This window comes from Tauraco erythrolophus, chromosome 4, assembly GCF_009769465.1.
Source record: "Tauraco erythrolophus isolate bTauEry1 chromosome 4, bTauEry1.pri, whole genome shotgun sequence".
Lineage (NCBI taxonomy): Eukaryota > Metazoa > Chordata > Aves > Musophagiformes > Musophagidae > Tauraco > Tauraco erythrolophus.
This window is the reverse complement of record NC_141468.1, coordinates 50,623,963-50,651,849: the sequence shown is the minus strand read 5'-3', so window position 1 is coordinate 50,651,849 and position 27,887 is coordinate 50,623,963. Positions and strand designations below refer to the sequence as shown.

The 27,887-nt window shown below is 35.3% G+C and overlaps 1 protein-coding gene across 3 annotated transcripts; it reads right to left on the bottom strand.

Moving 5' to 3' along the window:
• TMTC3 (transmembrane O-mannosyltransferase targeting cadherins 3) lies at positions 1 to 27,887 on the bottom strand. 3 transcript variants are annotated; one of them, XM_086610910.1, is made up of 15 exons: positions 27,692 to 27,887; positions 26,753 to 26,861; positions 25,940 to 26,156; positions 24,117 to 24,335; positions 19,931 to 20,030; positions 19,116 to 19,231; positions 17,224 to 17,396; positions 16,097 to 16,349; positions 10,423 to 10,571; positions 8,064 to 8,184; positions 7,335 to 7,446; positions 6,495 to 6,598; positions 5,118 to 5,287; positions 4,164 to 4,390; positions 1 to 2,135 (listed from the first exon to the last, which is right to left on the bottom strand). In XM_086610910.1, the coding sequence occupies exons 3-15, from the start codon at positions 26,126 to 26,128 to the stop codon at positions 1,315 to 1,317; spliced, it is 2,754 nt and encodes a 917-aa protein (XP_086467036.1). In that variant the 5' UTR covers positions 26,129 to 26,156; positions 26,753 to 26,861; positions 27,692 to 27,887; the 3' UTR covers positions 1 to 1,314. The 3 variants fall into 3 exon arrangements, with proteins under 3 accessions (XP_086467036.1, XP_086467037.1, XP_086467038.1); XM_086610911.1 differs by having other exon boundaries at positions 26,753 to 26,857; XM_086610912.1 differs by lacking the exon at positions 24,117 to 24,335.

Below are 27,887 nucleotides of genomic sequence, written 5' to 3'. Positions count from 1 at the left end.
TTCTTTCTCATAATTAAAGAAAACATCAGGTTTAGGTAATCGGTGTATATTTAAACAAAAATATATGCATTGCACAAGGATAAAAGCAACACTGAAATCGCAAAGATTTTTCATTTCTTGTAAGAAATTAAAATGATGCATTAGTGGAAAAGTGTAAATCGGAATATTTTAGTAGTCAAAATAAATATTTAATAAAAACCACACACCCATGACAAAGTATCAAAACAACAGAACTTAGTATTCAGAAGGATACTATCCACATTTCCTTGTGTAAAACATTGCTAAATCCAGTGGCTTAATTACTGCCACACTGCCTTCAGCAATCATTGCTTATAGTAGTGTTGTAAAAAGGCATGACAATAGAAATATTGTTCCAATGACAGAAATAGTAAAGCCAGTTTGCTATAAACAAGGAATAATTTACTACACCAAGGAGTGAATCCATAGCCATTGATACAAAGTCAACAAGGATTACTGCATAGCATACTGGTTACTGTACCAAAAGTGCATTTATCAGCATTCAATGAACAGGGGAAAAAGTCAGTAAACCACCCTTTTTTTATATAATTTTTAAAAACAACTAGATGATGGACAGCTGAAGACACACATTTTTTTTAAAAGTAAAAGCAAAGTCCAAACATCTTAAGAGCACCATAAGATTTCCATCAGGTAAAACAGTACAAACCATTAGCAGTGTAAGTAAAGAACAATTAAAAGGTTATTACATCATTCCATATTTAGAATGGAACTGAAAATGTTAGTGTGTTGTTGCATCCTCCTATACTACAACCAGTGGAATTTTGATGACTTTTTGTTAAGTTCTGGAAACAAATAACGCAAAGAAAAACCCTTCTTCGTGTATAGCAGAGGTCTAGAAAGATTTAAAATGCTGATGTGTAAACCGAAATGTAGATAGTGTTAATACAAATAGATTTATATGGGGGAAAGCAGCAGCGCCTGGCTTATCCCATTAATTCTCCATTCAGTTCTTCCACTGATTCTTTGAAAGTAGCATTACCGAATACCCCTGACTACCACTGACTTCTATGAGTGCTATTTTCTCACTATTAGGACCCTGCATTTAAGATTATTCTCAACCCTTTATCCTTCAACTCCCACCCATCCCCCAATCTTATTTAAAAGTTGCAGTTTTCTCACATAAAGCATTGTAATGCCTTTTGCTGCTTGCTAAGTGATATGCGGTCAACATTATTTCTGTTTTCAAAGCACTGAGACCACTTTCCAGTTGGATCACATATTAAACAATAATTAAAAATAGTGTTCTCTCCTTGTTCTACCCTGACATGATAAAGACTATTCACCGTTTAATATACGTTCAATCTCTTCTAGTCTTTTCAAAGCAGCAACTCTCTTTTTCTCAATGTCTTTAATTTCTTTTGTAGATTTTTTGGGAGTCTCTTTGTCCATATTGTTTTTCTCTGTTCGTTTCTTATTTTTTGAGTGCCCTTTATTGTCATCCGCTGATGTCTGGGTTGTTTTCTGCTCATTTTTTACTTCTTTCAAATTTTGAAATGATTTCTTTTTTTCTTCTGCAGCAGCTGCAGTTGCAGTCCCATCTGCTGGAAGTGATTGTTCCGTAGTACTGAGTGATGCAATTTTACTTCTAACTATGTTTAGGTGACGCTGAATATACTCTTCATGAGGTGCCAGTGCTAGCGTTTCAACCAAACATTTTTCTGCTTTTATTAAGTCTCGTTCTTCGAAGTAAACCACACAAAGATTATGTTTTCCTTGCACATTGTTGGGATCCAGTTCCAAAATTTTTTCAAAACACATTTTTGCTCCAACAATATCCTTCTTTTGGTTCATAAGGATATCTCCTTTCAAAATCAGACCTTTGGTATGATCAGGGTAGTATCTCAGTAGGTCTTCCAGGACGGGCAAAGCCATCAACTCTTTTGCTGTCTGAGAATAAAGCAGTGCCAAATTGAACAAAGCACTTCGGAAGTTTGGCTGTAAGCTTATGGCTTTCTTCATCCATGCCTCTGCTTCCACATCTTTTTTGTCATCCATTGCCAGCATACCCAAATTGAAGTACCCATTTGCATCCTGTGGTTCTTCTTTCACATAATGTAACAGTCTTTGTTTAGCTTCAGGTCTAAGCCGAGCATCACCTAAATAACAGAAAATGCATTTATTTCTAGATTTATGCTGAAGGATTTTTAGATCAGGCCTGTAAAATGCTAACTTTTATACAAACAAAAACGTAACATCTTTAACAAAACTGTAAATGGCAACGGATTTAAAATGCTACTTTTTATCACTGCTGTGTAACAGCAAAAGTGAATGACATCTACCTTCTTTGCAGAATTAAACTTCTTACAGTTGACTTGTAGCCAAAGTCAGCATCATTATTCTATTATCTGTTGAATTATATTTAGGTTTGGTATAACAGATACAAAAGGTGTCTCTTCAAGTTCAAGAGAAGTTATTTCATAATAATAATAGAGTTATTAGTTATTTCATAATAATAATAATAGAATTTTCTAATCATAGAATTATTAGTTATTTTATAATAATAATAGAATTTAATAATAATAATAGAATAATAATAGAATTTTCAGTCATAGAAGCAGTAGGGAGAGGGGTCAGCAGAACTGCTGCCTTGGACTTCTGGAGGGCAGACTTCAACCTTCTTAGAAGACTGGCTGGAAGGGTCCCTTGGGAGTTGGTCCTGAAAGGCAAAGGGGTCCAGGAAGCCTGGACAATTCTCAAGAGGGAAATCTTCAGAGCCCAGGAGCAGGCTCTCCCAGTGAACCGCAAGACGAGCCAGAAGGGCAGAAGACCAGCCTGGCTGAACAGAGAGCTCTGGCCAGAGCTCAAGAAGAAAAAGAAAGACTATGACCTATGGAAGAAGGGGCTAATCACTCACGATAACTACAAGGACTCTGTGGGATGATACAGGGAGAAAATGCCTCTTCCAACCAGAAGATTCTATGATTCTACGATTTTCATGTATGGTTGAGTAAATGGAATGCAGAGAAGGCGTCAGTTCTGACAAACCAGCTCTTAGAGAGACAAATTCGGAGTAGAAGACCACGTTTATTAAAGAAAGATTCAAAGAGTTTAAAGACAGAGATCACATAGTGTGACTTCAGATGTAGCCAGGCTAAAATATCTTCTAACACCAAACCAATAAAATCTGTAACTCCCATACCTTAACTTGCATCACAGTTTGAAAAAAGATACAGTAAAATAATCTGATAATACCAGGATTAGCTAAGACTAGCTTGTAGTCTGTGCTATTTTTCTGAATAATCCAGTGAATGCATTTTAGGAAGGAATTCCAGGCACAGACTTACTGAAGGATGGGGCAGCAGGGAGCTGATTTTAACCACCTTCTTTCACCTCCTGAAACAGTATGGTATGAATAATTGAACACTAGAGAGCTAATGCTTCTGCTTGTTTGAAGCCCCTTGTGCTTCTACAGACAAGAAACAAGGCATTTCTTATACTACCTAACTTACAATACCAGAAGAGATGGAGAATAATCCATTTGCATCAACTCCAATCGACTCCGTATTTTCTCTTTCCCAACAAAAGGGAAATAAACCTTACTAGTCACTTGCTAAGTGATCTTTGCAACAGCCTCAATTCATAAAAGGCTTACCCTTTGCATGCTCGAAGCTATACATATGAAAAAAATAAGCTCATAAAAACTCAACTTAATTCTTCCTAATTATCAGTACTACAGAGGAACCTATGAAAACATTCACATTTCCTAGGGCTAGATTTAAAGCCCACAGAGATGAGTTATATTTTTCAGTCAATGAAGGATGAAATCAATCAATATAAATGCAAAACATAGATATTACACATATTTTACTAAATACTACTTTTTAAAGAATATATAGGCACAATTTCAAAGATGCCTGTGTAACACTATTCTTTGTAAGATGTTATATTGTAAAATAGCACTTGTATTAAAGATGCTAATCAGCTAAAGTATACGTACACTTTGCATCAATTCCATACGGTACCAATAAACTACAAAGCTGACCATTACAATAAACAGTTTCGTCTTTGATGATGCTACGATCTTCTACTTTCCAAGAATAAACCAGTTCATTATAAAAAAAATAAATAGTATGGACCCTATAAAAGCAAATACACAATATTTATATAAGAGACAACTAACGTACCAGACTCCTGCATTAGCAGCGCTGAGTTGAATAATGCCAGTTTATGCGTAGGGTTGAGTTCTAGCGCTCGGTTGAAATTTTTCAGGGCTTCTGTTGGATCTTTCAGTTCAATGTAAACAATTGCCAAGTTGTACCACAGGTCTGCATTGGTTCTGTCTAGTTCTAGAGCTCTAAGATAAGCTTCCTTAGCTTTCAGAGGTTTGTTCATTTTTAGAAGTAATTCTCCCCTGTTGAAGAATCAGATTTAACCTTCAACTTTTATTCATACTAATACGAAAATAATTGACAAGCTTTTTAAAAGTTTGCCTTCCTATACACAGGAGATGTGAGATAACTGCATTTTCTTCGTTTGTTTGTTTGTTTGAAACACAAAAGAATACAGGACCTGTTTTACATACCATTCCCAAAGCTTTCAGCTGTCAAAAGTCTGTATATACAACACACACACAGAGGACAAAAACGAAAATGAAGAGATCAAGGGGTCCTGATGTTGGCTCTGTAATTACACTGCAACAGCTATAGTTTAGGCATCTTCACATCTCCCTAAGTCCCAGTGGGAATTGCAACTAACAAAAGAGTGAACAGAAGCCTCAAAACTCACAGCCACATTACTCTTATCTATTTAGCTGACATTTATGTGCTTTTTAGTTAAGTCTTCCGTTTTCTGGACCACCTTTAACAAAGAAGGATAAAGAAAGCTTCATGATTCAGACTAATCAAAGGCATTTTAGTTCAAAACTAAACTAGGAGATTAGAAATTTGAGTTTGAGGCTCATAAAGAAATCTAATGGAAGCGTCTTGCTATCCAATGTTTGAATACACAGCCTATGTGGAAACACGTCATTTGAAGCAGGAATTTAAAAGAACAGAGCTTGTAATGAATAATTGATTATTGCCCCAAATCTTCATAAATGTTTATTCAAGAATACGTATCTCTAAAATTAGAAAAGATACCTGCTGATGTAAGCCTGCTTGAAATCTGGCCTCATACTAATTGCTTGTCGATACAGTTGATCTGCTTCTTCGAGGCGAGATTCATTTGCTCGAATTAAGTTTGCAAGATTGATATAAACATTCAGATGGTTAGGAGCAACTCTTGCTGCATACTTTTTACCTGGAATAATCTGTCAAAAAGAATATATGTACCAAACACAGATGAGTAAAAATACGACAGACAATCAGTATAGATCTCCTCTTCACTCTGCCACATTTGTTTTAGGGTATCAGTGGACATTAGTGTGCTGGCTCTTAACGATTACAAATAGCAACTCTTCCTTCCCAGAAAATCATACCAAAATATAAACAGAATATTTTTTCTTCTTTAATTCTATGAAGACGCAGATGACTTTTATATTAAAGACCTCAATTAATTAAGCTCTGCTACTACCTAATTGGTCTCATGCAGATAGCCACTCGAAACCAACCAGACCTTGCAAAACTTGCCTCGTTCAGACAAAGAATATTTCTGTCACATAAATGGACATTCTATCAGACATTTTCTTTCCCTTTTTTAACCCTCCAGCCTAAGATAAGCGTAAATAAGATTTTAACAGCCACCGATAAAGCAGATGAAAAGTACTCATGAAAGACGATAATGCTATTATGACATTAGAACAGTTGTACTGTTTATACTTTATCCGTCTAGAATCTTCGTACTGTTTCACAAAAAAATCCAACTTTTTAATGCCATACTTCTACTCAAGGAACTGCTGATTTTTGTTGTCAGTCTCACTTTACCCAGAGCTTCTGTTACCTTCATACATTCTCCACAATATGTCGCTCTTTTTCTCCTAAACAGCTAGAATAAGTAATACTTGCTAGGTTTAAATATAACTTAACAAACGGTAAAGGTAACAAAGCACGTATTTTTAAAAGCATGTTCAGGCAAAGATTTTTTTGTTGCTGCTGCAGCTACCTTCTCACACCTCCAATGCTGCCTTTAAGCCTTCTCTTGAGGGCTCATAAACTCAAGCCATCATCAGTGTATCAGCTGTAAGTGAAAATAAACCCACTGTGACTAGAAACTATAAGTGTACATTTTTAACTGCTGCTTTGTTTAATATCCTTAATTTCAGGAAAAAAAAACAACAACCCACAGTAGTATAAAAAGTAACGTAGAATAGTTTTAACAAAGAAGTTCCAAGTTAGCAATTTTTTTTAACAGCTATGACTATATACAACCTACTCTTTTAATAGATAGGTTTTTAAAAAAAAAACTAAACACTTTAAAGTATGCAGCAGCATAGAGCTTCAGGAAAAGTACGAAAAGGTATCATGAATATAGGTCTGAGAGAATTCCCTCCTGTGGTGGTAGATAAAGGTACTAATTACCTGTGGCATCAATGATTTAGCAATCATATACGATTCTTCGGCTTCTTTAGTTTTGTTTAGGTTTTTGTAAGTTCTTCCTACATTCATGTGGGCACCAATATCATCTTAACAGAAAAAACAAAAAGAAATTTCATATATTTCCACGCACTGAGTATCATGAAAATAAGTACCTATGCCCTCAGAGTAGCATGAAATACAGGTACTGCATAAAGACCAACAAAACAAAAAAAAAGAGCAATTCGGTATTATTTCTCATCTTAACTATGAAGCTAATAATTTAATCATGAACCAAAGACGGATTATAAAGTTTCTTGGGAAATGGTAAAAATTTGAGGTCATACTTGCACATATCTATCTTTAATCTCTTACTATAGTAGAGGCACATAAATTGAAGGTTATTTATTAGACTTCTAAACGGAAAAAGGAAAGGTTGTCTGGTACTATCCAGAACTTCTTTTGCAACAATACGTAAAACAGAGTAAATGTGCACTTTGATACTATCTAGATTTTTAAATTTTTTATACACCTTAGATTTAAATAAAAAAAATAAATAATAAATGTTTCATAAGAAATTACAGTTTAAGTTAATTCAGAAAGAATGTAATCCAAATAATAGTTGTAAATGGAAATTCTTTGCATCTTTTTATAGACACTTTTCTGGAAGATTTTCTTTTGAGTTTGTTTCCAAAAACTACAGATCAAGTGACCTATTGTATGACACTGTTTGATGCTCAGCTGGGGAAAAACAGATCATTGAGAAGATTTTTTTAAGTAAGCTAAGCACACTGAAATACTAAAGAGTGCGGAGATGCCACTCAGGCATCTAGTCACAGCTTTTACCTGGTTGCACTTGTGTGGCCTGTATGAAGAACTGCAGAGCTCTTTCAAAATTCTTTTCATTTTCTAACGCGTGCCCCACATTATTCCATAATTTTGCATTGTTCTTATTTACCTGAAAGAGAGAAAAGATACCAATGCATAAGGTATTAAGCTGAAGTTACATAACAATTGGTTTTCCTTTAACTATGTCTTAAAGATGTAAAAATGCACAGCAAATGGCAGATTTCATCAAGCTGCTATATGTAAAGAGTAACAAAACACTGCATACAGAATGATTACATTGAACTTGTTCCTCAACATCCATTTATTTTAGTTATTTGCCCCTTGAAATACCAAACATTTTAAAATTCATTGCAATTGTTATGGGATGTTGTACAAACTGTCCTATCATGCCATATGCACATTGAAGAAATTATTCTATGCATTAAACATTTTGCAGATTCTTGTACTGAAACATATCATGCTTTCATCCAGGTAAGAGAATACATTCAACTGCTTTAACACAAGAAAAAAATCATCTATTCCTTGCACATGAATTCCCATATGTACATCACAATGCTTTTAAAGCATTCTCAAAAGCAATTAATTAGATGTTAATACCGTCAATGTAGAAATAAGAGTGGCAAAACAAGCGTAATTTCTCTCAGTTTTTATCATGCCCTACTGCAGCCTTTTGAGAAGAACAGCAACACAAACTTTCCATTATCCTTTTCAAACAGAATACAGTACCTTTAAAGCTGACATAAACAACGTGTACTCTGACTCCCAGTCCCAATTTCTGTGCAGTGTTTTTAAGGCATGAGTGAACAGTACTGCAGCCAAACAAACCCAAGAAATTTTTCTTAGCACACTACAAAATAAAACAAACAAAGAATTGTTATAAGCACACTAGAATAAGTATCTCATGCTAGGAGGTAAATAAACTAAGGACCATATTTGTGAACGGTATATTCCAATTTATTTGCCTCGTCACCAAATGGTTCACTCCAAAATTTGAAAGGAAATAATGTCCAATTTCAAATTAATTTTGTTGTATACCCAATTATTTTATCACTATGTAATTCACTTAGTAAGAACAAACGCAATGCACATAATATCATGTAAATAAAAAATTGTACTTCTGTTAGAGCTTATCTGTAATTATAGGCAACGAACATGATCATGATGTCAAACAGTGAAGTTCTTCAAAATACTGTACAAAATGTGAAAGTATGAAAAAAGCAACTAAAATACGACCCATCCTTTTGTTTCCTATCAGACAATTACATACAAATTCTTTATTGCACAAATCACCAATCTTTCCCACGCTGTAATTCACACAACAGAGAGGCCTGCTGTAGAGACCACCCAATCTTCCATAGGCAAATAAAATCCTAGTGCTACTGTAATAGCTAAATAAGAGAAAGGTTTAGTGTTTTTGTAGCAATTTTATTTTTAAAGTTGCAAACTGGGGCAGAAGTCACTCTCTGCGACTAAGCTTGTCAGGAACAATCTTCTAGATTTTGTGCAGTTTATTCTTCTGGAGTTTAAACATGACTGAATTTAATTACAATAGATACAAAACATATGCTTTAATATGCTGGTCATTTGGTCTTTGAATTCTAATTAAATATTAAAAAAATATATTAAACACCTAGTAGCCTTCCTATAATTATGAATATCATTTTGTTTTTAAAAATCTTATTCTTGAGCAGACAAAGGCTGTTTACCATTGCCAACTATTTCTTATACTTGACTTATGCAACAGCTGCTTCACACTGCCATGTACTTCACAAGGGTTTGCTAAAAACTGAAAAACTTTTTTTTGCCCTTCATATTTAAGATAAACAAAATGCTCTGCAGACTTAAGACTACACTGTTTGGTTTACACAATTCTAAAACATTAGCAAAGCGACCAGTGAGAACTGGCATATACAGCAATCTATATCCCCACCAGCCTTATAAGTCTTTTCTTTCCACGTATTTCTAAAGCAAGGAGCCTGCTCTCTCTCATAAGACTTTTTAGAGTGCTAATTCCCAATATTTTTGCAGTAAACAAAACTGCTGCCTAATTTTTCTCCCCAGCAATCCTATCCTGGTTCCTGGCTTTGTTTCACATCACTTCTACTTTTACTGCCTCGTAGTAGGATTTGTGATAATAATTCCTCCTCACTCCCACAAGGCATCACTAATTCCTCATTATCCAGTGCTGTCAGCTTTGGCAGCACCAGTCAGCATAAGTTATACTGCAAGACCTCACCTCTAATGATAGCAGACAACACAGATTGGGAATTGCTGCCTTTCTGTTTGTCTGAACTAGCATTAGGACGCCACTGGGGTCACAAGGACGAAGCATCCAGGTCAGAGGGAGGTATGCGCAGATCAATGTAGAAGATAACAGAAAAACCAAACGTGCGTGCAAAACATGCTTTTAGAGCAGAATTTCCTAAGGAGATACTGTTACCCAAAAAATTCTTTAGTTTAACAAATACTGAATGGATCTGCTGTCCATTCCTAGCATGGGACATCTGAAAATTTTATCAGTAACAAAGATATTTTACTACGTTGCAGACTGATATACATGTATTATATAAACCTCGGTCAGTAATCATCTTTCAATAAAGTACTGATCAATTCTGGCCAAAAAGATTTTTTGCACAGAGATGAGTAATACTATTAGGCTTATAGGTAAATTCCATTCTGTAGCAATGTGTAATGTAAGTTACACTGAATTCTAAAAATGTTTGGTGCAGTCTGAAGCATTTTAATATATATATATATTTATGCATATATATATAATTAAAAATGTATAAAATACATATGTGCGTGTATATACGTATATATATTTTAAATCAATGTTACAATACCCTCAGAACAATCCACTGGTCTCCTAAGTTAGAGCTTCCTTGTTGTAGTTTGTTTACATGACTGCCAAAGAGTTTCTTGCCATTTCTCTGTTCATTAAGAACTTGAAACAGAATAGGAGCTATAATGTAATAAATTCACACTGGCAAAAGCTCTACTGGGAAAGCTTGCAGTTATAAATGTAGTTATCTTTTAGGAAATGAAGAGAGATGAGTGAAATCGGTCATAGGTAACACCACCTTACCTTTTATTTGATAATTTCTTCCATCCATGTGCTACCAAAATGCAGAATCCCATGCTTGGAACATACAACACTCGTTCTGCTACTACGAATCCAACAGGAAAAAAGAGGTTTGATGCAGGAATGAATGGTAGCACTATTAAGCAGAGTGCCTAGAAAAGACATGAAAATAAATTAGTAATCAAGATTAGGCAGTGACAAACTGTACCCAAGAAACAAATTACAAGCAGTTACAAACAAAAAAAGTCTCAGAAAAATAGACATACGTAGTAGATCTTTAGGCTTTTGATTTTTTCTTTTAAACCTTAAGATCTCTTTTACATTGAGACCACTCTGAACATGGCAAGTTTTAACCTGCAAATGACAGTATTCCTTACCTAAGGGCCTACACGTGTATTTGCCTTTCTACACTACAGAAAAGAGCAGCTGTATGACAAAACACTAAGATCAAAGGATAAAATTCAGAACAATGTTTTAATAAGAGTTCCACATACAAAAACATGACAGTCCGAGAACCTTGGACATTATCTTTTATAACAATTACAAATTTATACCAGCTTATATGATGCATAAAGCAGCTATTTTTACAATACAATAAAGTCCAGTTTTAGTCTCTGTAAAACTTGTGAAGAAATAACATAAAAATCAGAATCAACCACTGAATAAACATCAGTGTTTAGACAGTGCACCCTGAAATATCTAAGATGACAATGAACTTATGAACTGCGTAATTGCAGCTCATAGGTTGATGACAGATATCTTAACAAAAGGTGTGTGAATTAAAAGAGAGAAATTCTGCTGCTGCAGATTAAGTGGACACGACCACTTGCTTTAAGTCCTGGGCGACTGACTGTTAAACAGCAGCTTTACAATCTCTGGTACCAGAAAAGACTTAAATAATTATTTAAAAATATCTGGCCCCCAAGTTACAAAACACAAAACCCTTACAGAAATGGAATGTTTCTTTGAATAAATAAAGAGGAATTTTCTAGAAATTTTCAATACAACTGGCTGTCACCTTCTATCTAGATTTAAGCATAACTGCCTTTTCTATGCTAAAATAGTTAACAAATCCAGTCTGAAAGTTAATCTAGGATTTCACATATAAAAATGCAACACTGATTTAAAACTTCAAGTAAGGTTCCAGCTCATATTTCAAGAGGCCAAGAATACGCACATGGATCGTTAACACGACTCAGCTGATCCACAGCAACTCAATAAGCTACACAAAAATAAATACATAATTGAGCCTTGAACAAATTACAAGCACAACACAGAGAGTATGTTAATTATCCGGAGATAAAATTTAAATTAATGCCATGTCACATTCCTCTCCCTTTCTCCTTTACGTTTTTATAGTACATGCTCCTTATACAGCACCTAACAATCTGTAAAAGTAAAAGCTTCAACACAGAACTCTATAATTTCTGTAATCCACCTTGAAATGCAGGATTCTTCACGCTAACCCCAAGCCAGTCCTCTGCATCAGTTTTTAATTTAGTTATAGCAAATATCTTCACACTTTTGGGAGTGGATTACGGGAAGTGAGGGTACCATTCTGTATTTCATTCTGTTCTGAGCAGCCAAAAGCATTTGTAAGTACAAAAGCACGTTCAAAATCTACTTTAGCAAACAATGTGCTATTTTCCAAGTGTTTTCACTGCAATGTGAATAAATTGTATTTAGCTTTTAAATGTATGCAAGGCTTGTACATAGGCTTAAACAAATTAACTTATTTTACGAAATCTGCTGGTATACCGATTTGAAGAAGTCACCTCTTAAGATTTTTTAAAATTATTGTTTTAATGCTCAAAAAATGCCAGTTTCTCTGGTTTGTTTGTTGTTCGTTTTTTTTTTTAATACAGTGAGGACATAAGTCCCACAGCCTCATGAGGTCAAAATACATATAATGAAAGCCAATTCTTTCCGCACTTCTACAGCTATTAGCAAGTTCTTGGTCTCCACTGAGTGCTTATGATCCAGGCATCTATAAAAAGGTCTTTGGGTGTTCTGTTCTGTGCAGTTCCTCTGACGACAAACACTACACAATGTTTTGCTGAACTTCTCTTTTAGTCCTTTTGCCTCTCCTTAGCACACTGTCGTTCAAATATAATTTCTTGGGCAATAGACTCAAAGCCCTACTACAGATAAAAATGCATTCTCTTCTGCTTATTTATTCTTTCTTTTCATCATAGTCTTTCAGCAGTTGCAGAGGCTTCATTCAAAAATATCCCGGTCAAGACAACTGGGAAAAAAAAAAAAAAAAGACAGAAATCATTGAAGTGTGCAGGAAGAAAAAAGCATATCACAAAACTCTAAAACACAATCATAAGCTATGAAGAGTATCTGAATTGCTAAGTAACCAGTAAGAAGCTTATAAGGAATCATTTCAAAGCCTGAGTCAGGTGTAAGCATAATGAGTAGAGAAATAAACATTGTTAAATTTAGAAGTACTGATGTCTTGGCACAATACTTAAAAATCTTCTCCAAGAAGCCCAAGGATACCTGTCTGCTCCTGACATTTGAACAGTAACAAGTCACCAAAGTTCGCAGCTGAGTAGGACAGAGTGTTATCTTATCAGAAGGAAGGTAAAGCACCCTTGTTTGGGACACTTAGCCAATATCAAAATATAATAAAAAGCTTTTATTAAATTTTGCCAGCCAACAACGGAATGTCTATACCCAAGAAATTCCGTTAACAAACGAGGGCCATGATCACAGCTTGATTCTGACACCTACTGAAAGGCCACCTAAGTAATTCTAGATCAGTACTATTATTAGTACTCAACATTTTCAATATTTATAGTGTAACCTATTTATAAAGGTCACTTTGTCCAATAGTCAAGTTATCTGACTATTCACATGGATAAAGTAAACAGGAAATATAAGAGGACGTCTTTTACTAATGTAAGAATAATTGGTTACTTCAAGCAGCATAATGAAATCAATCTGCCAAAATGTGTGTTCCAATTTATAATATATAATCCCATTTTTTGTTAGGTTAATATTGTCAGTTGGTTAAAAAAAAAAAAAAAAGGCAATTTATCTGTTTTGTCCTCTCCTAGCTCTGTTATTTTGAAAAGACAATTTTAGAACCTATAGCAAAAATTAAAACAAGGCAAAATGAAACACAATGTACCCACTTACCGGAGTTATTTTTCCTGGAGATAACTGGTATCCAACAGACGAAAACTGACTGAGAAAGAGTCCTTCAACTTTTGCATCCCCAATAATGAGTTCATCCTGCAAGACTCTCCTTGCGAAAACTGTGGAACGTCCACTGGCACTTGAGGAAGTGGGAGAAGGAATCCCTTCTTCTGTCTTGTCCCTCAAATAGTACAGCACCCAAATCCATATGCACATCAGCAAGTACAGAAAGACATCTTCTTTTGCATTTTGGATCTCTCCCTTTTGCGTTTTCTTTGCAAAGTCCTAATAAACATCTTTATTTCTGCAGCAGGTCTGAAGTTCTACTTTTTCTGATCTCAAACAAAAGCAACTTGAGAGTTTTTCCCTTAGATCAGGCTTCAGCACACCTCAGGGTCTCATCGAGCTAGTGACAGAGTCAAAACATGCTAGAGATTTGTAATGGCAGAAGCTCTTTATAAAGCCCTTTATTACTCCTTTAGAGTGACACTCATTAGAGTTTGAAATATCAAAAGTGCACTTAATCATGGTACCAACTGTGATGAGGCCACCATTATACTAATACCATGTGGCATCCATATGGATAGCACTTAGAATTCATACCTGCCAGAATAGTAGTTTGTTTTGACCAGCATAAATCCAAGCTTTTATTGGTAGAACTGAGAACCAAGCATGGAAAAAAGTTTTTTAAAACTAGCAATTCAACATAGTTACCTGGAACTTTCTTTTTTGTTCTCTCTCCCTTAGCAGACTATCCGGCCTACATCAGGACATTAACAGCTTACTGGAAGGCAGAAATAGGCTGTGGCCTACAGTGTTATTACATGTTATAGTACAGACCAATTAATTTTTAATATAAAATATTGCATTCTCATTTTCTAAGAAATTAGCTTCCAGGCATTTAGACATTGTATATGAAAAAAAAAAAATCAGAATCGTACTGAAGGTTACATACACAAGATAGGTATATATTAAAGGAAAAAAGTTTCAGTAAACAAGAATTATACTGTGTTAAGTGACACTGAGGCTCGCGGGCTGGACTGAATTATTTCAGAAGACCCTTCCGATAAAAAAACACTTGGAAAAATAAAAATAAATATAAAAAAATACACCCTCAAACAAATGCTAACTGACTTACAACAAAGTATGCAGACAATTCCATTAACCCTCTCCTCTTCCAAACTTGACTGAGTAGGGAGTAAACAGAAATGCTAAGGAAATAAACAGCCTTAAAGTTCAAGAGCTGTCCTATGAAAAAAGTTAACCACTTCCCACACACATTTCCACTGCTGTCAGCGCACTGGAGAACAATTGTTTAAAGCTTATGTAAGAAGGAAGATTGAACTACTTCTTTACATTTTTAAAGTGCTGTAAAACTGTAGCCTTTTTTAATGAAGATGTCACCTGGCACATTCGTTTTATCAATAAGATATATAAGTTTCTTTTCTTCATACATAGTTTCCAAATTCAGGACAAGAGGCTTCATCAACAGTACTACAGATCATTTTCACAGATCTTCTACTGAAACAAATTGTCTCGCTCCAGTGACAAGAGAATAAAAATTGTATTAGTCAGAACTATAATGTTAGGTCTCTTTGAAGTGAATCATAGTTTGTCAGCTGCTTAGCAAAGAAATCCTTAGTCTTAAATTGTGCATAAACATTCCCACCCATGTGAAACTTTTGGTAGTTGGAGTTACATATTAAAAAAGTACACCATTTCTGAAGCAGACTAAGATCTAAGCACGTGGGTTTGTTGTACATGACCACTTTAATAAAAAACCACTGCATCAGATAATCATTAATTTTGTGAAAATTTGCAATGGAAGCAATCAAAAAGATGACAGTGTTGGGATAAGAAAAATACTAGCTTATTTGCTTCTTTCCATTTCCTCCAAAGTATTCTCTCCTGTTAATTCATTTCAGTTTTAAGGTCATATAATACTGAAAACCAGGAACTGATCTTACAGGTTGACAAAATCAGTTTTTTCCTTAGAATAGGCAAAAGACTACAGAAGAGTGCCTTTGTTAAAAGAACAACAAAAGAGGAAAATTTGTGTTCCTAAATGCCAAAATATGCTCTTTTCTTTTGTACCTATGAGAAAAAAAATCAAGTCACCTGCTAAATACACAGCATGACTATCGACACTTGACCAAGGTAGATGGTTTGCAGGATGGAAACGCATTCCAATCTTTAAGTCATATTTCAGTTCTACTGAAAATGCCCATTTCCTTGTACAGTTGTCAATACCTGAGCAAGGCTGCAATACAGTTTGCAAATACATAACAAGGGGCATATTTATTCTCATCTCTCGTCTATTCTTCTCCATCTCATCCCTGACAGAGTCACGTACTTTACTGCAATTTAACAGTTTTGTTGCTACAACAATTCTCTTTTCTTAGGTGTTCATTCTAGCCCAAAAGGAGGTGCATGCAGTATCTCAGGGTCACAGCAGATTAGGCATGCAAACACACAACCTGAACCACTTACACTCTTAAAAAAAAGGACAAAAACAATGTGTCACTCATACCATCAATACAGTCTTGGAGGAATCCCCAGGATATCGGAGACTGAAGACGATCAAAGATCCCAGAAAGCAAAAGAAGGTAAGGGTGGCAACATTTCTAACATCTAACAAAGACTCCACAAGAGGAATAGTTCCCATTGTCCAATCACAGCATAATTCTGAAGGGTTGAGAAGCAGCCAAGCATTTACAGGGAGGAGGTAGTTGAAAGTCAGCTGTCTTGCTGGGGATGGACTAACAGCAGCTGGGTTATCAAACCTGAAGCAAAAGGAAGGACAAAAAGGAGCTTTTAATTAAAAAAAGATATGGTCTTGATCCGCTTTGTGCTCATAAATGAGCAAACTTCAGATTCATAGCTAGAACTACCAACTACAGACATGTATAATATCCTAATGCTCCTGCATTTGTCAGGTGTGTAACTTGGGAACCATGCATGATGACTCATCTTAGTGCAGGATGGAGCCTCTTTCAGGTTTAAGAAACTGGTTTGGGATGTAATCAACATAAGTTCGAAGAAACAGAATGATTTACACCTAAAGTTGGGTTCAACAGTCCTTGCTTATGTTTGTAATAGTTTGCCTCATTTTTCAGGGAAAACATTAGACTTGTATTTCTACATTGCTCACACACTTTCAAGATAAATTACAGTGTTTCTGTTCTAACATTATTTACATACACTTATCTTCAAGCACAGCAGCATCTGAAGTCAACCATGCTTTCTGCATAGCACATATATAAAAATAAAAAAAAAATGTTTTTATATAGAAGAGAAAAAACTTATTAAGAAGTTTAGAGTACTTAGTCAAGGTTCAAACACATAGTCAAAAAAAATACTTTAGAATAAAACATTTAATTTCTGAATTACTACGATGAACTACCACAAGTAGTATAAACCTAAGTTTTTAAAAATTAATTCCTGCTCAGATACCTCAATATTTTGGATGTTCTTGTCAACAGGTACTGAAATACACCATTTATCAATTTCACAAAAAATGTAATATTGTACAGTCATTGCTTACCAATATTAAAATAAGCTAATAAACACTTGATGCATTTTGGCCATTTCATTCAGACCTCATTAAGCCACATCTTCTTTATCAGCGTCCATAAACAAGAGACACTTTACTATTACCTTGTAAACACTGGAAGTTGAGACTGGATAACCTGCACTCTGACAACTACAAGCAGCAGCGTACTGAACATTAGGACTATGAGCTTCAACAGTGTTTGGAGCATAGAGAAAGGAATACTGCCCTTTCCTCGAAGAATCTGTACAGCTGTGTCCAACAAAACTGGCAAGGTGTACTGCAAAGGAAAAAAGTGTTTATAATCAGACAGTGTACTCACTAATTCCTTAGATAAATATGAACTACTTTATCTTTTTTTTTTCCCCTCTTCCTTTTCTCTAAATGCCTGCTCCCAATAGTTACTCAACTCAGCTTCTTGGAGCTTTCATGACAACTCCCAAATAGAAGTTCACTATTCTAACAGAAATAACTCTATTCAACTATTTTTGCTAACCCTATGACAGCTGAACTTGTATGTTTGTAGCCCTGCATTTTGTACTGATAGATTAAAAAGTTTAAGCCATCCTCAGAGACTTCAATAAATCAAGTATGACCATGAAATAAATATTGAAGAAGAGAAATCACTGTTTTTAGAATTATCAGTCCCTCTGAAAACTTGCCCTATAAATAAAATTCCTTAGGACCAGTAGAAATACTGTTCACTTCCTGATTAACCTAGAATTTCTATTTTATGCCTCTACTGCAGTAACCCATCTCTCCCCGCCTCATGAACATTGTGATCTTGTACAGTTCCCCATTACATACCCTGATTTTTTTTCCCTGTGTACCTCTTTTTCTATGTCTTCATGTCTTGTGCTAGGGATGATTTACTGCTTCACATACACTGGTTGGCTGAGCTACAGATATTGATAAGTTTTTTAGAACTGGTCAAGCTCTTAGCTCATGCTGCACCTCTGCCCTCAGAAAAAGCCTCAGTTTGGATTTTATCTTTTCTACTCAGTTTACTTACACAAACTTGTTTAACTTTCATGAAAATGAGGATCAGATCAAAAGTTACTAAAAGAAAGGAAGAGCGGATTGAAATGTACAGTCACATATTGGTGATTCTCTTAGAAATTCAGTTTCAAAATTATATGCTTATTCACTAAACTTGCAAAGACAACAGTTAAAAACATACATCCTTCTGTAAGCACAAAAAAAAATGTGATTTTGGTATTTTGGCCTTGAATATGTATACTCAAGACAATCTTTCAGCTTTTACTGGTGCAGTTTTTACAAAATATTCCTTTAAGTAATCAAGGAATAGTAAACTAGAAAATCTTCCTAGAACATGCAACCAACCATAGATGTTTAAATTGCATATGGTTGACTATTAAAGAGTCAAGAATTATTTCACTGTAGGAACATCTTGTTTCTCTAAACAAAATAAAATCTACTATTAATGTAAAGACTTAGCAATGCTTAAGATGAAACCCATCAGATTAGAAAATAAATATAAAGGTATTCTTAGAACAACAAATTTCCTAAGAATATTACTGATTCAAATAAGGCTACTCCAAAACATCTGTTTGTTCACTAGAATGTGATGAATTGCATTTGTATATATGTTCTCTACTTTTAATAAAGGAATTAAAACCAAATAATCCTCCACCTTAATGCACCTCAGACTTTAATCAAGACTGTTACATGCTAGTCTTTGCAAACCTCAGTCAACTAAAACCTTAGGTTTCTATTAAGACACATCGATTCTTTACTGAGCATATTTGGTAACATCTCTGTACGGTGCGTAAAGGACAACTTCAAAGTCATCGGATTCCCTCACCATGAACCATGTATGTTAAACATCAGTTGAGTCAAAAAAATCTGAAAAATGTAACCAAACTATGGAGTTAGCCTGAACTGACAAAATCAGTGCTGAAATATGACATTTCAAAGTACTTAACATCTCGTTACAGGACTCTTGAGAAGAAATTCAATTTATTTTTCAAGAGCTTACCCCTTGAGCAACAAATACTTCATACACACAGCATATCCCCACCACCGTTATTCCTTGTTCTTTACACAGTGTTGCAACAGCTACTAGAAACACAGTCATTGCAATAGGGGTCCACACTGCAAATAAGGAAGACATTGAAAATGTTCCATCTTACAACAAAATCAAACATTTAATAAAGTAAATTAACCTAAAAAGTGAAGACTTGGGCTTTTCTCGTTTGAACATGCTATGTTCTATAAACTTATTCAGTATGCCATTTGTTATTAAAGCGAAGATTACCAGTTTTACTCTACAGAAAATAATACACATGTATCAGTTTTAAAACTGCCTCCCTTATATTGAAAGAACTAAATGAAAGGCAAAAGACTAACTTATGATAGCAAAACAAAAAACCCCATCTTTCCTAATTCATCTGAACACTCTATCAAACGGAATGTTTTATAGGGAGTCATGAATTTTCACAAGGTCAATGTGACTTTAGAAAAGAGGCAAGCCTCCTACACCTCCACTGAAAATCTGCAGCTTACTTGTGACCATCTGAGGCATCTCAGTATACTTCAACTTACTTGCATTAATAGAAGAGAGTGCAAGAGTCCCCTACTTTAGGTGTTACAAAACAACTGAACAAGTGGTTAAGTCTTGAAAAAAAAAAAAAAGGCACTTCATAATGGAAAGTAATATTACATGGGTATCTTGAGGCTGAAGGTTTTTTGTACACACTTGGTGAATAACCAGCCCACCTGTATTATCATTTTGAGAGCTCTATTATCAGTGATATAGAAATTAAGTTATGTATATATTTGTCAATCATTTACCTATGGTATTATCTGGCCCTTTAGATTTTGTATATGACAAAAAAGCAGCTAGAAAAAAGATCGATGATAAAAGTTCTGCTCTGCCCACAACTCCAGTTACCTGAAAAGAAAAAGAAGAAAACACAAGATTATTCTTCCAGTGACTACTGTAGTCCTAGCATAGTGCATGACTGATATACTATCAGCATATGCATAAACAAGATCTGTAAATCAAGCGAAAAAAAACTAAGAAGAGTAAGGCTGCTTTCTGCTCAATCACTACTGAACACGAGAACAGGACGATCCAGGTCACAGCTGGTGGTCACCTGTCGCTAATGTGACCCTAAGTATCACCGTTGAGGAGAGCAACAGAAATGCTGTACTTTCTTTTATCTTTAGTAGCACCAGCCACAAACAGCATTTGCAGCAGGGTTAGGGTAAGATAACAACTGCTTTCTTCACAAGAATTGGAAGAAACTAGCTTTCATCATTAAGAGCTTTAAGTGAAGCCTGACAAGGACTGTTGTACATATACATCCTGCAGACAGTGGCATACAGAAACTATGATTGCTATTTTTGTTCCTATCTTTTCTGACTGAACATATCTGAATCTGAAAGAAGCATTCCCTTGACTAGTGCTATGGCAGCTCTCAGGTGAGTAGTTAAGAATTACAAATAAATTTATGGCAAGCTCTGTGCAATGGAGTTAAAGAATGATTCAGGCTTTGCTACACATCTGGAAATTTTCTGAATGAAAATTTGGTTGGCAATATTAAAATTGCAGGTAGTGCTTCATTTGGTAATGAGACACGGGAAAGGATTTTACGAAAATTTGGAGAAGTGCTAAAATCCACAGGGTAGATGTGTTGTTTCAGATTTCCCAATGAAATAGATTAATTTCCATTTCAGCAGCTGTTTTCAAAAAACATTAAGGTGCAACCAACAACCAGAGATGAAAAACAGCTCACTATGTTAATGGTTACTGCAGTAGCCACTGTGCTGACCGCAGTACCATTTAGGACTGCTTTCTTCCTCATTTATCCTCTTCTGTAATGCTTCTGATTACACCAAAATTTTTGCTAGCAAGCTGGCTGAAAAATGGCATCCTATCCCGAGGCAGATGGTTGTATTTAGCTAAGAAAACCTCACAGCTCATCGTTTAATTATGATGATGCTGAAACCTGACATTCAGCTATCCAGAGCTAGCTAGAAGTCTTTTTTGCTAGGTAGATTCTTGGTCAAGCATGATTGATCCAGCACAGTATAAAAAGTGAAAGCAATTTAATATTCAAGGTCACAGTGTAAAGAAAAGTATTCAAATCAGAATTTGAAATCATGCTCTGGTGCTTCCATTGGGAGCAGCCTGCATTTACCAAAGGACTTGCTGCATCATGCACAAACAAAGCATGTTTCACAACTGACAGGATATCAGAGTTTGTGTGAACATTTTGCATAGTATACATGTGTTCGTTCCCAAAAATGTCTTAAGATGTTTCAAGGGTTCCTGGTCTGGATCTCAAAATTTTTCAGCATTAAGACAGAAATTAAAGAAATTGAAAAATATGGATATATCACCCAGCTGGCTTGTATTGGTAATGATCTAATTAAGGTTTAGGCCCCACCTACAAAAGGCGGGCCATTTCCTCCTGGCTGCTGAAGATGCAACGACATCCTTGGAGCCGCAGCCTAGGCTGGTGAGCAACAGAAAAAGATCACTAGTAAAGCAAGCATGCTGGTGTGCCTTCACAGTCCCCTGACAAGAAAAGAGAGATTCTATTTCTAGATACAAAGGTGATTTATGAGAGAAAATTCCAGCACTCACAAGGTTAGTTGACATCCCATGGCTGTGAAGATGGTCAACATGCCAGAATAGTAGCAAAATAGCTAGTAAGACTGAACTTGAATTCCAAAGACAAGGACAAATGAAAACTATGATGCTGTTATCCAAAACAGAAAAAAAAAAATGTTTCCTCAAAAGTTCTTCCTCAGAAAACAATGTATTACCACCACAAGAGCCCAGCTTCTCTCTGAAGTCAAGCAGAAAAATGTTTTCTATTTATCCTGCTTTGCTAATTTCTCCAGGAAGAATCTGTTTATCACAAGAGAGGTAAAGGTTTGACATGTCTATGTATTGCATCTGCTGTTTCAAACTCTTGTGCCAGGGAGTAATAAGTAGGAGACTAATTTGAAGGAATTAAAATCAGACACATTTCAATTATCAGATGATAAAAAAGGTACCATTAAACGATACAAAAACTAGGAATGAGACCTGTTTTGAAGTTTTCACTCAAGTCTGAATATGTTAGCTGGAACCCAAGTCCTCATTCTAAAATCCAGCTCATTATTACCTCCTCTTTTCCATTTATGGAAACTTCCAGTTGTTTTGCCTTTTATACACGAGCCCAAGTCTCAACTGCCAACTCTAAGAATCCCTTCTTGGTTGCATGTTAGGTGGAATTCTCAATGCAAACACTTGAAAAGATAAAATGCTCTATTTCTCAAAAGCAGAAAGCTTAAAATGGAAACAAGGTGGGGGAGGAAGAAGAAAACCCCTTAGCTGCTTCTTCACTGAGTATCTAAGTACAGCAGCAGAATTCAATTACAATTGCACACAAATCTCAGCGTTTCAAAATGTTAAGTGCAGCACGAAGTTCTACCGATCACATAGTCTTAAAGTGCCCTCATGTGGCTAATATCAGGTATGACACACTTATCACCCAATGGCTTCATAACCCTATTTTGTAACACGTTGCCTTACAGGACCAGCTTCCCTTACACAATGTTTTGTAGGATCTGTACAAGACATTTTGCTCACTCTGTAGCAACTGTGTTACTGTTACACGGAATCTGAACAGTTCAAGCATGATAAAGAATCATCATATTTGGAATGAAAGTGATAAAATCACATAGGATGATCTAAACTGTAAACCACTAAAGTAAGTCACTAGCAACTTGCTAATGCTCTTGTAAAGATACTATCACATTTACTACAAAGAGGCAGAGCCAATCTTTGAAATTTAAATCACGTTTTTTCAAAGAAACAGAAAACCAAATGAAATTAACAAATAATTTTTTTAACCCATATTTTACGCAAGACTTTATAGGGCTTTGTACTTTCAACCACAAAAGCAAGCAAAAATTTTTAGGTGTTTAACTTCTGCATTTTTAAACATGCACCCAACTTCTAGCAAGGACATATTAGTAGCTCAAGTAGCAGCCAATTATAAACCCCATGAACTTAATTGTTATAAAGATCTGCACAAAATACACAGATCCAGGCTACTGAATTGCTACTAAGAGGGATTTGTGTCTCTAGAGAACAAGAGAGATGTGAACTCTTTACCCAAATAAATCAGGACCAAAAAAACTGAGAGAGACTGCTGAGAATGGGCTTTGCAACACATGTGAACTGGAATCTAGGAAAGCCAATCTAAGCGGTGCAGAAATAACAGCAGAGAATTCTGCAGATCTGCTTTATCAGTGTTTCTGATGGAAACGAATTAATGAACGGTGATCACAAGACTCCACTTACTTCACAACACTGCAAGCCTAGCTGACCACTAAAAAGTATATAATCAGACAGCTTGTACAAATAATGGTTTTCATAGCAGTGAAAAACTCCTTCAGAATCAAACGAAAGGTAAACATGAGATGTGAGAAACGTATTTCCTCTTTATCGGATACATTCAAAAATGGAAGGTTCAAACAGAATGGCCCTAAGCTGGATGTAGCATAGAAACAATAATCCTAGAAAATGTCCTGCTGAGACAGAACCATTGACATGAAAGGAGGTGGACAGCACTGACTTGGTGATTAGCTGGAAGGGAGTGCTTAGCGATTCTGGAAATGAATTGAGAGGTATTGATAGTATTTGCAAAACATGATATTGGATGAATCATCACAGAATAAATATCTATGTAAGCTAAAGAAGCCGTCATCATAAAAGCCAATGTTCACAGCAGAGATCCAAGTTATTTAATAACTAAATTAATATTCCTTTAATTATTTTTCAGTAGGTGCATGAAATACTAAACAACTTTGAGCATTAAAATCTGTCACCTCCACCTCTCAGTGCAAAGGGCAGAGTAAGTACTGGTAAAATCACATACTTTTGGTAGTTACAACATATAAACGGATATAAAACCCATGAAATTTAAGGTTAAATAATACAGCTTGAACAAATTAAGCATATCAAAGCTATACATACCGCCTCAGTATGTATTGGGTGCACTGCAAAAAGCAAGGATGCAACTACGCTGCTCCTGTTGTCCAGAAAAAGCTTACACACCTTGAGGAAGACTACACAAACCACCACATGAAAGACCAGATTTAGGAAGTGGTAAGAAACTGCATTTAACTCGCTGAACAAGTAGTTTAAGCGAAACGTAAGAACTGTAAGGGGACGATAAGATTTATGACTCCTCTCCTAAAAGAAAATAAATAAATAAATCAGTCACCACCAACTTACAAAGGGACTTCTACCCCAAAATATCTTTCTAAAAAATCTATGCATACATGATTCCCCCCTCTATTTTCAGGCATCTACTTTCAGAATGAAGCCCTGAATATCAGTAATATTAAAAAATAATAATAAAATAATCTAGTGAATTAAATGAAAACTCAAAATTAAAACATTAAACAGAGAAGTTAATTCTGACTATTTTTCCAACTTCTGTATAGTTTTAATGTATTATTCCAAAATTTTGATCACTGTCATTTCATGTTTTAGATCAGTATTTTATAAAATAATAATTTGGTAAGCTCAGCTGAATGTATTATCTACATATTTTCAATACATCTACCAGTCAATATGTCTATGTTGCCAGTTACTCCATCCATAAAACCTTTTTAAAAAAATACACTTAACACTATCTTCCTGTTCACAAATGCACCTGTCAACCCACAGCCTGTTGATATTTTGCTGAATATGTCCGTAAAACAAAGGAAGAATATCAAAGAAAAAATTGGGACACACACACACGACAGACACAGGGAACCCGACTGCACATACGCACAGACAAAAACACAAGATAGGAAAAAATATTTTAAAAGCCATGAACAACAAAATTAATCTGACTTCCTGTAGTCAGAATTAACCTTTCAGTTGGTTTTAAGTGCAAAATCAACACGGAATGAGATGGCTTTCTACTGCTCCACATAGTTAGGGTTTTTCTGGAGCAAAAACATGTTGAAAAATACTACTTGAAATTTTACTGGGAGGAGTTTAGGAACCTATTTACTTAAATGACTACAGGACTAGATGGCATCTGAAAAAGTCTGGAAGCTTTCAATACAGGGTTATATGAAAATTAAGCATCAAAGTCTATTTGTAGAGCTTGTATCTCACAAGGAACTAACTCTGTATGTTATGACCATAAGAAAAGAGAAGATTGTAAGACAGAATGCCTTGATAGGCAAAACATCTACGACTGTCAGAATTTTTATGCGTTTGCTCAGCAATGACACCATGTGTAACTTTCTAAACTATAAGTAAATCCTTTATCCATTGCCATTTAACCATATTTATCAACAATTTTAATGCCAATGCAGCTTTTCAGATAAAAACATAGCCACTCTACATGGGCTACAAACCAAAAGCTCTGAATTCACATAAACATCTTTACTCAACTAACTTTAATGGATTCAATACCCATTCTCTAACTCCTAGCTTTGTTGCTTAAGCATGTTATCTTTCCTTCCAGGCTGCAATTACAAATAAATACTCTTGTATGTCAAAGCCTAGCTTTTGCAGGAGAAGGGAAAACGGTCACAGTTGTCCAATTCAATACTGGAATTAGATAACACACAGCATCTTGAAGCATGATATATGACTTCAAGTTCTTTTACTGAACAAAGGGAATATAAGCGACATCTGTTCCTGATCTTATAGTACAAAACACTAACACCACCAAATTCCATCAGAAACAAACTATTCTCTTAAAATCACATTAGGGAAAAGAAGTGTAAAAACTCTCTGCAAGGTTTTTTTCCATTTCCTGCATGTCTCAAAGTGTTTCACAAACAGTTTACCTCAGACATCGGAGTGCCCCAGAAGTCATTCTGAAATAGATTTGTTATCGGAGTAGAAGGATGCAAATCTTTATTGTCCAAAATCGCTGAAACATCATCAAAAACAAAGCCACAAAAGAGGCTGTTCCAGTAGCAGGCTGCCACCACACCGAGTATTAGTGCTACTTCCTTCAGGCTTACATCAGCCATCTTCTCTAAGAGTTTTCATGGACAAAAGCTGAAACGTATGGTCAGAAACTTGAGTAGTTTTACTGATTAAAAACTAAGCTTCAGAAAGTCAAATTAAAACAGCTGTTATTTTAGAAGCTAAATGACAGTATGTATAGTATCTAAAAATCAGTAAGATAGAAAGCTTTCCCCAAGTCTCATCCCTCTTATACAATTTAGTGTTTAAAAGAAATACTTTTATTAAAAGGTCTTACCCCTAAAAAGCCCTCACAAAAGGTGGATACATTGCTACATTTCACGTTTTACTGAAACACGAAGTAAGATTGAAGATAAACTGTGATGTAGTTTTTAGCCGGCAGCTACGCAGTTCATGTGAATGCTGCAAACTGAAGAACTATGAGAATTAAGTTCTCTAGACCTTGAGTAAATTAAAATACTTAGACTCACAGAACAGTAAGTTATAAAAAGGGCAGACTGTGCTAATAATTAATGTTTTTTAGGTTTACAGGTGTTTCTCAAAATGTTTCAAAAGCAATTAAAAAAATTTCAAACATGCTGAAGAACAAATGGGAAACAAAGAGCTTCATAAATACATTCGAGAACAGGTAAAGAAGGACATTAGTAATACTAGTAAGTTAAACTTACCATTGAAGCTCACACTTTGCTCATTTGCATTCTTCATAGAAATTCAAAGGTCATTTTTTTCTCAACTCTGCGAATTGCTCTGATGTCATTGAATATTTATGAGTCCTGTCTGAAGAAAAACAGCATGCAAAAAAGACACTACAAATGAACTGTATTTTTCTCTCATCTTGCATAAACTTTCTAAGCTCTAGAAATTATTAAATAGCAATTTTATGATTATTTTAAAAACAATATATGAGTGACCCAATCAAAAGGTGAAATTACTATGTATGGGGTTGTTTGAAAACACTGTTCTGCCTTGAAAGAATAAGGAGGTAACTACAGGTCAAAGGCATTATTTTGACCACTGGTTGCCTGGCAGTCAATTACTGCCCATTGTGGAGACCAAAGATATTGAAAAGCTACAGACAGTTGAACATTGACTTAGTTTGGAGAAAAAGGAGAGATGCCTGAACAAAAATATATAGCATCTTCCCCAAGACTAGAGGGGGGTAACAGCTGTAAGGACACAGAATGGCTAATATTAGCCAAATAATGCAGATTCATAAATATGTAAAAATACCAGCCTCATGTCTATCACAGTTCACGCATTAAAGCTGGTAAATTAATTGGAAGCTAGTCTGTTTTATTGTCCTTAGCCCTGAAATGCTGGTGATTTTTTTTTTATTTTGGTTTGTTGGATTTTTTTGTGTTAATGCTAATTTTTCAGGTTTAAGTATACTATCCTGTAAAAACAGACTATAGAGATATCTCATCCAGACAGGTCACCTCAGTTGTGGTTTGCAGCCTGGGCACAACAATCACCTATTACAACTAGTGCTAAAGGAGCAGTGGTACAGGAAGGAGTATGTGTATAACAAGATGCAGGTGCAGTAAAACTAAAAACCAGGACAAAGATAATTTAAAAAGAATCAAACCAATCCATTCAGTGTTACTCACATAACGGCAGTGAAGGTATTTTTTCCTTCTGTAGTACTTGGAGCACTGGCTACTGCTGTTACTTCAACCAAGAAAGAGCCTTTTTTTCAGAGCTGCCACTACCTTTGTAATAAAGAAGAAAAACAAACAAAACCAGATAAAAACCCAATGTTAAATGTCAAAGGATGCTGCTACATCTTTTTGCCAGGCTGGATCA